This window comes from Lontra canadensis, unplaced genomic scaffold (genome assembly GCF_010015895.1).
Source record: "Lontra canadensis isolate GAN:19392208 unplaced genomic scaffold, GSC_riverotter_1.0 scaffold174, whole genome shotgun sequence".
Taxonomy (NCBI): Eukaryota; Metazoa; Chordata; class Mammalia; order Carnivora; family Mustelidae; genus Lontra; species Lontra canadensis.
The window spans coordinates 1,314,444-1,328,820 of record NW_022631168.1 but is presented as its reverse complement, the minus strand read 5'-3'; the positions used below and the strand labels follow the sequence as shown (position 1 = coordinate 1,328,820).

General features: G+C 49.5%; 1 protein-coding gene and 2 non-coding genes across 3 annotated transcripts; all 3 read right to left on the bottom strand.

Moving 5' to 3' along the window:
- Window positions 1–1,125: 1,125 nt before the first annotated feature.
- On the bottom strand, window positions 1,126–12,975 carry DKC1 (dyskerin pseudouridine synthase 1). Its single transcript, XM_032846269.1, has 15 exons — window positions 12,860–12,975; window positions 12,024–12,091; window positions 11,285–11,371; window positions 9,925–10,016; window positions 9,425–9,609; window positions 8,530–8,594; window positions 8,055–8,181; window positions 7,709–7,839; window positions 7,170–7,313; window positions 5,372–5,492; window positions 4,020–4,138; window positions 3,269–3,372; window positions 2,686–2,794; window positions 1,848–1,967; window positions 1,126–1,543 (listed from the first exon to the last, which is right to left on the bottom strand). The coding sequence occupies exons 1-15, from the start codon at window positions 12,873–12,875 to the stop codon at window positions 1,478–1,480; spliced, it is 1,554 nt and encodes a 517-aa protein (XP_032702160.1). The 5' UTR covers window positions 12,876–12,975; the 3' UTR covers window positions 1,126–1,477.
- On the bottom strand, window positions 2,867–2,995 carry LOC116860369. The gene has a single exon (XR_004381306.1). It is a non-coding gene; the product is annotated as a small nucleolar RNA SNORA56 (small nucleolar RNA).
- Window positions 7,477–7,613, bottom strand: LOC116860368. Its single transcript, XR_004381305.1, has one exon. It is a non-coding gene; the product is annotated as a small nucleolar RNA SNORA36 family (small nucleolar RNA).
- Window positions 12,976–14,377: the final 1,402 nt, after the last annotated feature.

Below are 14,377 nucleotides of genomic sequence, written 5' to 3'. Positions count from 1 at the left end.
CCAGTTGCCTCTCTTGGGTTCGGAAGTCGCCCTCAAGCACACAGAGGTCCGTCCAGGCACCCCGAGCTCCCACGAGGGCACGTGCAGGGCAGGGCGCCATGTGGTGCTGCATGTGGACCGGAGCACAGACGTGTGACCTGTCACACAAGGTGGCCGGCAAAGGTGTGATCAGCCCATTCTTCTCCTGGCAGCCATTCCTTAGTTTTCTCTTCATTCTCCAGACATGGTTTCCAGAGCAGCCCCACGACCGGCTGCCCAAATTAATCTGTACGCAGGGGGAAATGGCTCCACTCCACCGCTCACCCAGCAGCCGAGACACAAACCTGTGCCCTCCTGACGCTGGTGCCCAGACAGGCGCACACGCAGCCTCCTGCTTTGATCTGCCACCGGCTTTCATCCTAACCTTTCTGGTGAGGGAAACCCAGCCTCGGGTCTAGGCTCGGAATCCCTCCCCACACACACTGGCACCTCCCGCCAGACCCACGACATAAATACTCTTAGCGCCCTCCCTGCAACTGTTTGGGGAGATCACTGGATTGGGGGTGATGCCCCTTTTTATCTATTATCTAGCCAGGGTCCTGAACGAAGATTCCAGAGTATTTGGACCCATGCCAGATAAAAGGCCCCAGGATCAATGTTGTGAGATACAGAATCAGAGAAAGTAACCAAAGGAAAAGCATTAAATTTCAAATAGAACAAAGTTCCCTATTTTTTAATCAAAATAGTTTATATTTTTTTGTTCTACTAGTTTGACATCCCCAACAATTAGAAAACCCAACAGAAATACTTAAAAACAAGTAAACTTTAATAAGTAAAAAGTACAATCTTCTCCTAGCAATGAGTGACTGCATCCTTTGAAAGTAAAGGAGTTAGAGGAGGAAATACGGACGGTTCTTTTGCTTCCGTCACGAGCACAAGCAGGCCGACGGGGGCAGGTGCGTGAAGCCGGACCTCCAGGTGCCAGAGGAGCACATGCGGGACCGCTAAGCCAGAGATGGCCCGCGTGTGGCCAGAACAGACCGCTGTCCTCACAGGACATGGGGGGAAAGGCTTCTCCCTCCAGCGAACAATGTGGTTCGGGTCTATTCCTTTACGTGCTGTACACCATTTCAGTGAGCGACGTTTAGAAACTTAAAAAATGGGTTGGGGGATGGTGCAAAGCAGGAGAGCGCTATCACGTTCAAGGAGCCATCGACAGCAGCTGCCAGATCTGAAGGAGTCGATCCCCAACTCTCCCAAGCAGGGAAAGGGGTGGCATCAAAGCTGCTTCCTTCACCTGCGTCCTTAAAACAGGACAGGATGGGGCGAGCACACCAGGCGACATCACCCGAGTTCTCGGGGAGCAGCTAAAATGTGCCAGAACGCTCCACCCATCCTCGGGCCTGTGGCGCATTCCGTCAAGAATGAAAGGAATTCTGTTTTCCCAGTAAGGCTTTAATTCCTCCTCCCAGCTGGCCCCGTGCTCCAGTGCCGTCAGCTACTCAGAAACTGCTTCTGCTTTGATCTTCTTCTTCTTCTTCTTCTTCTTGGTACCATCACTGTCCTGGGAAAAAGAGAAAGCCTTACAGCACCTGTTAACAAGCAAACCAGGGACATCCCAAAAGCCCAATAAGCCTTTGCAGGATGTGGGAGGACATTCCAGAGAAAACCACTTTTGCGCAGAACAGCAGGTCCTGAGCTCCCCAGTGACACTGCTGCGGGCTCTTACACACTTGCCCTCGTCACCAGCAGTACCGCAAGCGCGCACGGTTACTACAAAATGGTGGTACCAAGGGCACGGGTACTGTCGCCGACAGGAGGCTGCTGATCCCTTCTGCCCCGAGTGTCCTGACCGGGTGTGGACGTACCCCGTCTCCCATATCGCCCACACTCTCTAGAGCAGCTTTGGCCTTTTTGTCCTTCTTCTTCTTCTTTTCCTTCTTGACCAGCTGTGGGGAGGTCTCGTCGCTTTCACTCTCTCGTTTTCGCTAAGGTGGACACAAGCGATCAAATGTCAGATTTGGGGCAAAAATGGATGAGAAACGTTCAATAAGAAGGCGGGGACCACCAGAACAGCCCCTGACTACAGGAGGAAGCTTTCTAATGACAAACCCCAGAACCGTAACTTAGAGAATTCAAGCACGGCCTCACCCCCGAGACCGGGAAGCCAGGGCCACGGCAGGAGCCTGGGAAGTTGGCCCGCACGCCTGCGAAGGAGCACAGAAAGGCCCCACGCACGCCGGGAGCGCTTCCCAGACAGCTCGTTCCAGGCCCCTCGGCGCACCCATTCTGTGCTCTGATGTCAGGGGTGCCCCCTGGACCCTGAGAAGCTGAGGTGGTAGCATGTACTTCCCTTGACCTTCTCTAAGGCTGTGCTAACGTGATCTAGGGCGGTTAGCCTCAGGCGAATCTGCCCCAAGGAGGGGCCAGAATAACGTGTTCCTCCACCGAGAGCCAGTGGCACTGCCTCCGCAAGCTGGGAGCTGAGGCCAGTCTGATTTCTGAGCCCCCCACGCCCCCAGCAGACACAACAGGGAACGGGAACCGGAGTCCACACAGTCCAGAGGAGTACACCAAGCTCGCACAGCGGCCGGGGCGGCCTTGACACGCTGAGCCACGACCCGTGACGGGAGCGCAGCCACTGAGACAAGCCAACACGATCGTGTCCCAGAGCACACTCCCTACTGCCCACAGCACGTTCCTTACCTTTGGGGTTTTTACCGCTTCAGCAACTACTCTGGGGGCTTTTACTACTTCGGCAACTTCCTGTGGGTCTTTTACTCCCTTGGCCCCCACCTCTCTCTTCGCGGAGTCACTGAAAGACAGGCACCAAGCGGTAAGATGTGCTGAGCGGCCTCTGGGGAGGTCCTGCTGCGTCCCCAACCAGTGATATCCGGCAAGTCTGAAGCCACCATCAAAATACTGACGACAGACAGAAGAACTCACCACTTACTGTTGCAGACTGACTCCCTCTAGAGTCCCACGAGCCAGACTAGAAAGGGATAACTGTCTGCGGGGCAGGCCTGAGCCCCTACCTGGCCCGGGCGGTCGAGAGGAAGTCCCTCCAGCCCCCAAGGCCTCATCAGCACCACGCTGTCGCAGCACTCCCCACACCTGGGCTCCATGACCTCCTGTCCCGGCTCCCCTAGGCAAGCACCGAGCTGCACTGCGCCCACCCCTCAGGGCCCTGCGGCCTCCCCTGCTTCCCTGGAGTGGACGCACTACCGCATCCAGGGGGGCCAGCGTGCTGTCTCTGCCTGCCCAGGGCTCCGAAGCGCCCTGCCCTCACCTGTAGTCCACATACTCCTGCATCCAAGTGGCAGGCGTGCTGTCTGTGGGCTTGCCGTGCTTATCCAGAAGACCCTGCTTGATCATCAGCTTCTTCTGACTTGCCTGGTGGACCGTCAGGGTTTCAAGGTCAGAACGGTGGGACACATGAAGCGGGTACTACGGCGGCTTGGTGAAGGCCCCTCCCTTGGGACTCACACTTCTCTGCAAAGCACTCTGAACTCACTCTCTCCAACAGGAGCAACATGGGACTTGTCAAAAGTCACAAAGCCTACTTTTATCAGTGACTGCCTCCGAAACGTCCTTTGGTGGCACCTGCCTCCAGCCCATTCTCCCACCACAGGGCCTTTGCAGCATATGCTCTTTCAGCTTCCCCAGACCCTCCCACCCTTCTTCACCAACAGACGTCCTTTATGCTGGCTGGCATGGCTGGCAAAGATCCCTTACCCAGACCCCCCAACCAAGTCGAGCCCCTCACTCTGCACTCCCGAGGAGCCAGGCACCTCCCGGTGCTGGTCAGCCTGCAGCGTGGCTTTGGTCGTGCAGTACGAGCGACAGCCATCTGCTTCCCCCATTAGACTGACACCTCTAAGGTCTGAGATGGTCCCACAGCTACCCACCAGCACTCCCCAGAGCCCAGTACAAGGCAAGTTGTGGTGGCAGGGACACAGCCAAGGGTTGCCCACGTGAGTATTCAAGAACGCAAAACTGCAGAGTTACTCACAGCAGGGCACACACCCAGTCCCACTTACCTTTGGACCTAAACCCCACTTCCGAGGGTAAGTGTCTCTCTCCATGATGACTCTCTTGATCTTGGCTACAATACCATGGTCACAGGTAGAGATCACTGCTGTGGTCATCAATGCAACGGCTACAGGTGTTGGAATGAGATTAAAGAATGACTTGGAAGGAAGAAAACTTCCTATACTCTGAGCCCTAATTCCACTGTTTTATATAAATTTTAAAACCCCATTTTTGGGGCACCTGGGTGGCGCAGTCGGTTAAGTATCCAACTCCTGATTTCGGCTCAAGTCATGATCTCAAGGTCATGAGATCAAGCCCTGTGTCGAGCTCCGCAGTCAGTGTGGAGCCTGCTCAAGATTTTCTCCCCCTCTGCGCCTCCCCCTGCTTGTATGTGTGTTTGCACGATCGTTCTCAAAAAATCAAAAAATAAAATAAAAACAAACAAAAAAACCCCAAACATTTAAGGGGCGCCTGGGTGGCTCAGTCGGTTAAGCGTCTGCCTTCACCTCAGGTCATGATCCCGGAGTCCCGGGATCGAGCCCTGCATCAGGCTCCCTGCTCAGCGGAGAGTCTGCTTCTCCCTCTGCCCCTCACCCCGCTTGGGCTCTCTCTTTTTCAAATAAATAAATAAAATCTTCACAAAGAAAAAAACATTTAAAACTCAAAACTCTACTGCCTTGAGGTTTCCTTTGCTGAGGATGTTCATGTGGAGAAAAGCCACCTCTATGGGAAAAAAGCTCTGAAACCACATTAAAATTGTCAGTTAAAAAAAACATTTACACTAACCACATAAAAATCAATGGTTTCCTAGATCCTCAGGAGACCTCTTAATAAGGCAATCAGAGCTATCCATTTACCGTGCCTAATTTGCCCTGGAAAGAAAGCACACCGCGAGAGTCAGAGGAGGGGACACCTCCAGTAACCCTAAAGACACACTCACCAAGCTTGGGGCTCAGGCCACACATAGCGAACAGCCTGCAGAGCCCCTTCAGGGCAATGGGACATTTGAAGTTGTAAAGGACACTCCAACAGCAGTTCAAAGCTCCCAAGTTAACTGCTACCGGCAGACAAGAAGCGGACTGAACTTTTCGTCTCAATTACCACACTTACTCCCTACGTTAAGGGTTTTCCGTCTCCCCACCGGAGCCAGGCTGCTGCCACGCACCTCCAGCAGCCAGCTGGGACAGGAAGCCCCACTGACCTCATCTCTCCGCCCATCTAGCACAGGGCTGTGCTTTGACTCCCCCTCCACATCTCAGACAACACAAGGGTCAGATGAACCCGAGGAGCCAGGACTCTGGGTCCTGCTTAGTAAGCCTGGCTCTGACGGCACAGAAGGAACCAGGGCAACTTCTCCTACCCATGCAGATCGCCTCCCCTTTGGTGGTGATGACCACGATCTCCTGATTGACTTCAATGCCGTCCTCGTATCGGAGAACACCTGGAAGCATGATTTTTGCCCCATAGCAGATTGCATTCACCTGCAGAGACGGCACCGCACAGTCAGAGCCCCAGCCGCTGCGGGAACCCCGCCCGCCACTCCCGCTCTCGCCAGCCCAGAGAACACCTCCGGGCGGGGCTGCCAAATGGAGCGAGCGGCACCGGCTGCCGTGGCCGCCATCTGGAGCACGCAGCAGCCACCCGCCATGGGTGAGGCGCCTCAAAACACATGGACGCAGAAATGTTAAAGAGGAACTTAAATACCTACTCCTCAGGGCACCTGGGTGGCTCAGTCGGTTGAGCATCTGTCTTTGGCTCAGGTCATGATCCCGGGGTTCTGGGATCGAGCCCCGTGCTACGCTCCCTCCTCAGCAGGGAGCCTGCTTCTCCCTCTCCCTCCACCTCATGCTCTCTCTCAAACTATTTCTTAAAATACATAAATGAGTAAATAATATTTATAAAAAAATAAATACCTATTCCTCATTTCTCCACTTCACTTAAAGATATTTTCATCTTAAACCAAAACCCAGCCTTGGTTTTCCTTATTTACTCTTCTCTCTTTTCTAATTATTGAGGAGGGAAACCCTAACAGGAGACCTTTTTGCTTTTGGGGGAGATCTGGCCTCTAAACGGCCTCCAAATTAACCAACAAGCAAGATCACTGAGGCCTGCTGAACCCATCACATGAGAGCTCAGGGTTAGCCTCTCCCGGAATTCAATGGCTTGTGCCATCTGGTTTTCACTTACCTGGATCTCTTTTCCTGACCGTATTTCACATCTCCCCTAAATTCACCCAGCGGGCACCAGTCTGACCCCAGCATAAGGAGACTCGATCACATTTATATCGTGTTTCACATGATTATGTTTTTTTCGGTATTACCACGGCATAGTTTAGTATACCTCCGTAATTTTTTTCTATTACAAAGCAAGACGTACAAAAAAATGCATCAAACACCTTCAACTCAACTATCCTTTGTCCCTGATATAATTACATTGTTAAGAAACTACTTGTGAGGCACCTGGCTGGCTTAGTTGGTGGAGCATGCAACTCTTGATTTCAGAGCTGTGAGTTTGAGCCCCATGCTGGGTACAGAAATTACTTAAAGTGTTAAAAGGAACTATTTTCAACGTTATTTAGTAAATGTGCTAACAACAAAAAAAAAAGCTTGGTAAGTTCAGTGATATTTAGGTTTTATAGCCTCAAACTAACATTTAAAGGGAAAGAAGCTTTACTGAAATTCCTAAGGACATAGCTTGTAATATCTCTGAAATGCTCATCTTAACTTTCAATCACAATTAAAAAAATCTTTTCTGGCAACAACTTAAAAATATATCAAGGTTTCTTAGGCACACATAGAACTAGCAGGTTGCAGGAAGGCAAATTTGATGTACCACTGATAGTTTACTTTGGAAAAATTCATAGTAAATGTTTAAACAATCTGCCTTATTTTGATTTGGAATTATGTCTAGCATTAAATTTTCCTCTGTAATTTAGTATACGTGGCTTTGATTTAGTAAAAACAATTATAAATGCTTATTAACAAAGAATCCATAGTCCAACTTACAAAACCAGAAAATGAAAATAAGCCCAATGGAAAACAGTTAAGTTCCCGTCATGTCACACCTCTTTACACAAAATGTGGATTTCAGAACAGAAGGCATCTCATCCTTGTGTAGTCACATTTTGAGCAATCATGAACTTGTAACCCAGAACTTACTGCACTGTCTTTCATAACCAGCCTTTTATGAGAAGTCAACAGCTTTTCCAAAGGGTAAACAACTCGCCGCAGGTAACTGTCATCCTTGTGGTTGTCATATAGCCACTGGGCATCAAGCACATCATGCATCGTCACCATGTGGTCCTGAAAAGCAGCCATGTATGAAAACTATTCAGTGTCACTGTCCCTGAAATAGTCCAACCGTGCCCAAACTTCCAAACCCTGAATGAATTTAGTCCAAACTCACTGGTCTTCATTCTCTTCTACAGTTCTGTAACTACCGCTTTACTGAGATCTAAGCGGGCACTTCTGTAGGCCGAGAGGCAGCAAATGAACAGAGTAATGTTCTCTATCCAATCATCTCCCACAGCCCAGGTTTCAATGTTCCAAAGTTTAATTAACAGAACAGGGAAGCTGCCCTGAGCTGAACTCAACACTTTGGAAACCGCCTCTTCTAGGCTGTGAGGCAGGCGGGATTGCAGCAAAGGCGGAAGGTGTTAAGTACCAGCTCGAAAACTTGTAGCCCCGTAGCGGTGTACCTTTTCACTCATGACTCCAGAGCGCACCCTCCGAAGTTCCTGCATCTGACCGCCAACTCCCAGTAACAAGCCAAGGTGCACACACAGCGTCCGAATATAGGTGCCGGCCTCACAACTCACCCAAAAGATACCTACGACACACACACACGGAGACGTGAGTCCATCACTGGCTAACAGGCCCCGAGCTACTGTCTGAGCCAGTGAGACTACATGCCATAGAAACAGGCTCTGACCACACCATATACTAAGGGCATCTACTCCTAACCAGAAAATGTAATTCAGAAGAATGCGGTCCTGTGCACATGTGGTCAATGTCAACTCAGTTCCCCACAGGCCCATGACCCACCTAATCTTCTTTCGGGGTCATACTCGATCATCTTGCTCTCATATATGGTCCGCACTCGGAGCTGCCTCTTCACTGCAGCAATCAGTGGGGGTCGCTGGAATAAGGCACCTGTCAGAGTTTCTAGGGCCTGAGAATAAGCACAAACCAAAACAAAGACTCACTGCATAGACTCTCACATAAGAGCAAACAGTCTACTGTGGCAGTTTGAGGACACCAATGAGAAAGTTTTCAATCATTTAAGACCTCAAATGTGCTTTCCCTTTTTGCTTCTTTATTCCAGGGATGACTCAGTAGTTATCGAAGCCCTTTTCTCAGAAGGGACACGGCCAGAAGTGCCCCTGTCAATGCGCAGTACCCATCCAGGCTGCTCTGAGCAGCCCACTGAAAAGGGCACAAGACAGGACAGCCAGGAAAGCCACCTGCCGCAGGTCTCCACGGGCTCAGATACCCAGGCTGCCCGTAATCACAAACTTACCCTAGAAAGCTGAGTCCCCCCTTCAATAGCACTGTGTAGCCGGACAATTCCCACATACTCTTTGCCTAAAAAATGACAAAAGAGTAGTCAGGTGTGGCCACTGAGTTTTCTGTATTTCTATATGGTCACAGTCCCACCTTGTGCAGCAAGAAAAGCATGCAGTTTGAGGACCTCTTTCTGTCAAATTTCCACCAAGACAGATTTCATGGTTTGGACATGGAAAAGGAATGAAGATGCTTCTTCTCATTGGGAGTTTCAGCTTCCAGTGTGCTGACAGGGACAGCTGCAATGCGCAGCATGGAGCCAGCTTAGAACAAAGCCTTGCGAGTTCATGTAGGAGTTCCCCCTGATGAAAATGAAGGAAGGGAACTTTCCGCAGAAGCAGCCGTAACAGTCCGAAGAGCCTGGAGCCGGACTCAGACACAGTCCCGTCTCAGTCCCAGGGACAGACTCCATCAACCTGATGTGCACATGGCCAGTATGTGGAACTCCAAGAAAGGCAGATGGACTAGGATCTCGCAAGGGACAGAAGGTACACAACCAGAGCATCTCTGCTTAGAATTTGTTTTTAACTAGGGGCGCCTGGGTGGCTCAGTGGGTTGAGCCTCTGCCTTCAGCTCGGGTCATGGTCTCAGGGTCCTGGGATCGAGCCCCACATCGGGCTCTCTGCTCAGTGGGGAGTCTGCTTTCCCCTCTCTCTGCCTGCCTGTCTGCCTGCTTGTGATCTCTCTTTCTGTGTCAAATAAATAAATAAAATCTTAAAGAAAAAAAAAAAGAATTTGTTTTTAACTAGTGTAGAAACCATTACCAAGGTCCAAAAAGTAGAAGGAAAGGAAACCTAGAAAGCCTTCCGATAATAAAGGAGCTACCTCTTTTCACCCCCTCTTCCACATACCTGCACTCTGCTGCGACTTCACCAAGCGAGTGGCTCGTTCTATGCACACGATTAAACAGCCAGTCACCTTGGGGTCCAGAGTACCACTGTGTCCCGTCTTCTCCACCCGAAGTATCCGTCGGATCCAGGCTACCACCTCATGGGAAGAGGGGTTGGAAGGCTTGTCAAGATTAATGAAACCTGTCCTAAAATGGAAAAGAAATCACTGTGCTGTCATCTCCGGCCCTCTGATAAAAACTGCATCTGAAGAGTACAAGTTCACCACAGGTATAGGTTATGTATTTATACCAATTCTAGAACATTCTAAAATGCCACTACCACCTTGAACAACTGATGTGAAAAGTCACTTTTTCAAGCAAACTCTATGACCAATATGGGTTCAAATTCATGACCCCAAGATCAAGTCCCATGCTCTACCAACTGAGCCAGCCAGGGACCCCTGAAAAGGTCATTTTGAAAATAAAAGAAGTCTGAGCCGTACATGCTCCCAACACATTTACCTGATATAGTCCCCAATCTCCCTCTTGAGAGGATTTGAACCACAGGGAAGAGGTGTATAGTGTGCTGTCCTTACATTTAGCTTATCAAAGTTCTGGAAAGCAACGACACAACACAAAATAAACTCAATAAACCATTAACATATATGAGAGTTAGCACCAATATCAGCCATGTTATAGTTAACCTGCAACTTTACGAACCCGGATTCTGCTATGTTTTCATTCTCTAGTGTGACAGACTGTTAAGCCTCTTTACATAATGGAAAAATTACCCACGTGAATAGAATTAAGACAAATTTGATCACTCCTCCAGAAAGATTTCTTGGGGTACTAAGACTGGCAACGTTTCCCAAATACAACCATCTTGTTCCTGCTCCAGACACTCCCATCTCTGCTCTTCCAGGTCTCCTCTTCTTCATTCTCCTCTCTCAGGCCTGACCACAGATGGGACAGAGCTCCCTTCAACTAGGTTGCCTAGTTTAGCTTCATTACAGTACTTGACATAAATAGCAATTTTTAAAAACTATCTCCCACCCCTAGATTTTAAATTCCAAGACAGTAGGGACCTTGGCCTACCCAGTTCACTAGCACGTCCCCAGAGCCTACAATAAAAAAGCAGCTGTAAACGGCAGACCTACCTGACCAAGCAGAAACTCAATTCTGTTGAATTATATAAGCAAATCTCATTCGTTTACTTCATATATAGTGGTTTATTATAACACTTGGTCAAGATGTGTTTCAGTAACTTTGTGTGCCCTAGCCTTCTCTCCTCATACCCGATGCCCACTAAGTTCCTCGTGAAGCTTGTAATTCAACTCATCACTGAGCCACTCTAAAACCCAACACAACAGTCAGCAATTTCTAGAGGACCTATTGCATGGTAGGCACTTTGGCTAAACACATTTCATGGATTACCTCCTACAACCCTCAGCCTAAGAGAAGACACAATAAGCAAATAGCTTCAGAGGTTAAATAACTGGCCCAAATTCACACACTCCCTGACTGAAATTGGTGTGGCTCCAAAGCCCATGTCCTTGAGCACTAAAGCAGTCCTACTGGTACAAGTCTGTATGGTGGGAGTTAAATACAGAAACCAAGAACTAATTATTTATACACTTTGATGGCAGTATGACACTGTTCTGACATTTTAACTGTTTTTAACTATAGCACCGGGTGCACTGGAAATGAAAAATGAAACAAAATTCAGTCCTTGTCAGACACCTGGAAGAAAACAGTTTTAGACTGTAACATCTGGCATTTCCCAAGTCAAAGATGGTAGTGCTAATCACTCTTAATGAAGTGCTTAACACTTAAATAATGTAAAAGCTAGGTCTTGATCTGATACATAATCCTCACCACATACCTTGAGCAACAGGGGCCACTGAGATGTGTCCAACTGAGCCACCTTGGACTCAGGTTTGATAAGAAATTCTTCAGCGTGCTGTATCTCCTTACACAGGACAGAAATGCACTGTTAGACTTCCGATCCGATTCTGAACAATTCCGTTACTACCACGTAAAGTCAAAGCCTCTTAAATAGAAAACAAGGTAGTCTTTATGCCTCTTCACTGGGACTTCCAAGTGAAAAAGAAATGAACCAGGATCTCAGAAGGACAATGAACTGCCACCAAGATGGGGACAGCTAGAAGCACCTGGGTGGCTCTGTCAGTTAAGTGTCTTGATTTCGGCTCAGGTTATGCTCTCAGAGTCCTGAGATGGAGACCTGCGTCCCGGCTGTTATCATGGGTATGGAGTCTCCTTGAGATGCTCTCTCCCCCTTGTCCTGAGTTCTTCCCGTGTGCACACACACTCTCAAGAAAGAAGTAAAAAGAAACAGGGACAGCTACTTAAAGAGGGACAGTGGGTCTGTGGGTGGGATAAAAAAGAATTTCAGGGGGAGCTGCTGGTGTGGTCAACACTACTTGGCAAACTATTATTTGACAGGAGAGATTTAGGTGGCTGGGTTTGTGAGGCTTACAACACAACCACTACCAACTCCAACCCATTCCTTAGAAACTTTTAAAAACATTTCTTGCATGTCATGTATTATCTAAGTAATCTTTCCCTTTAGTTAAAGCAAAGTATAACATATTCCTACTCACTGCTACATCTTCTTCTGGTAACGACTTCCGCTCCTTTTTCTTCTTATGTTTCTTTGGCAAAATAAATACTAAAACAAAAAGACAAGAGATTTGGGAGTTTTTCCCAAAAAGAAGGGTAACAAAGCTTAAAATAGAGAATGAAATCAGAGCAAGCAGAGAATGGACCTTTCATCTAGAATTAATGGGGGAAAACAAAGTGTGTAAGGCCAAACGTGTGGGTTGCTGCGCGGCTCGGTAACCGACCGCAAGCAGTCGCACATGTAGGCTTCCATTCGGGTTCACCACGTGGCCGCGGCGGGGCTCAAACCTGCCGCAGAAGTGTTCTGCCCACGGGCCACAAAGTTCCCTAACTGATCACTGAACTGCCCCCTACCTGGTCTTGGCCCACAGAACTTTCCTTTGACTTGGAGCCACGCGGATGTCGGAGCCCCTCGGCCCTTATTCTTCCCCACCTGTTCCCACCGCCCTTCCGCGTGGTGCTGACCGCGTCTAGGCAGGCGGCGGTACAGGTACCGCCAGGTCTCCCGTCACGGCGGGGTCGCCGGCGCGGCTGCCGACGCCTTTCAACGGCCACCCGGGCTCTAAGGAGGCTTGCCTCGGAGGGAGGCCCGGGCCTTGCGGAACCACGTCACTACGAGCACCCCTTCATCCTTTGCCCTCACCGTAGACCCAAGGCCAAAAGGCAAGGCCAGCAGGAGGCCCGACAGCCACGGGACCCGCCTGGCGGCAGAGCAGTGGACACCTCGGCCCCCGACACCGCCACTCTCCCACCCTCAGCTCTCCGAGGCGGCGGAGCTGGTACTTAGCCCGGCCAACCACGAGGAAACAACCCTTACCTGCCGCGTCCGCCATGTTGCCCCGCACAGCGTGCGAGCCGCGTGGGCCACCACCAAGGGAGCGAGCACAGACTCCCGCCGACCTCCGGCCGCGCCACTAAAACCCGCCCACCTGTGCGACGCCCAGTGCGTGCTGCGCCGCGGGGATGGGGGGCGGGGCCAAGCTCCGGGAGCAGAGCCCCAGGCGCGCGCGGGCCGCCTGCGCAACTCCATTGGCTGGTTCGCGCACCCCACCCCGCCCCGCGTTTCCGCGTCCGCGCGTGCGCTTTGGAACGCGCCCGGCCCTAGGCTGCGTTGGAGACGCATGCGCAGCCCGCCCCGGCGACTCGTAGCCGGTGGGCGTGGCCCGGACCGTGGTTTTCTGACCTTCGCTGGGTTTGATGGGGGTTTGGATACCCGGTTATCCCGCGAGCACTCTGTTAACAGCAGCTCTCTGCTTCCTCTCGCCGAGCCTTTAAGGTTGGTATCGATTCAGTCCTGATTGGAAAATGAAGACGTTGAGGCACAGAGAGGTTGAAAGCCCTTTGCTGCTTGCAATTGCCATCTAGCTAGAGTAGTGCTGGCCAATAGGAATATAGTGTGAGCCACTTGTGCACTTTTAAATTTCCCAGCAGCCACATGTAAAAAAAAAAAAAAGGTGAAATTGATTTTAATAACGAATTTTGTTTAACCCATTAATTCAAAATATTATCATTTCAACATATAAGCGATACACTTTAAGAATGGAATATTCCACAATTGTGTTTGGGGGGGTAGTATAAAAAAGAAATTCAGGGAGAATTTCCAGTGTGTGTTATACAATTACACCGCACCTCAATTTGAATTCCATGGGGGGGGGCTCCATGTTAAGTGCTCTATAGTCACAGGTCGCTTAATGGCTGCATTATCTGACAGCAGGAAGTAGCAAATCCTGGTTCAAATCCCTTCCATCTCTGGTGTTCGTCTCACTCTTCGATCTCTCAAGGGGGGTTTTTCATCTAACGTCTGGGGATTTGACCGAACTCTATTTATTTAATTCCTTTTTGCGGTTGTAAATGAAATCTTTTCCGATTACCTTTTCTGATGAGTTGCTACTTTTCTTCCATTTCTCCTCTGCCATATGAAGATTTTATTTTGCTGTGGCTTAAAAAACAGCTGATGATTGGTTTTTCCGCACTTTTTATTCCATCGGGAATTTACTTAGGTGTGTGCTAAGGTAATAATAATAATGATGTAAATTGACTTTTTAATAGATATCCAAACTCCCTAGAATCAGCCAATCCATGAGTAGTTCACTACTTCCCCCCTTATTTTATAATGCTTCACTGGTAAATATTTCACTGAATAACTTTTTAAGGTATTCATTGATGGTACTGCTGTGGGCTCTATCTTTCTCCAAAGTTCTGCATCCAGTCTGCTAGCAAACCTCTCAGTGCTTTGCCATCATCTCCTGTATCTTTCCAATGGGCTCCTACGGTCCCCCTTCTTCGACTTTTTCCAATTATACTGTTTTAACATAACAGCTGGCAAGTGTCTTTA

What these genes read in the sequence shown, in the direction of transcription:
- DKC1 (XM_032846269.1), bottom strand. An exon ending in AGTGGGGTTTAGGTCCAAAG is followed by an intron (nt 3,373 to 4,019) that starts GTAAGTGGGACT and finishes ACGGTCCACCAG; the next exon opens with GCAAGTCAGAAGAAGCTGAT. An exon ending in CAGGAGTATGTGGACTACAG is followed by an intron (nt 2,795 to 3,268) that starts GTGAGGGCAGGG and finishes CCTGTCTTTCAG; the next exon opens with TGACTCCGCGAAGAGAGAGG.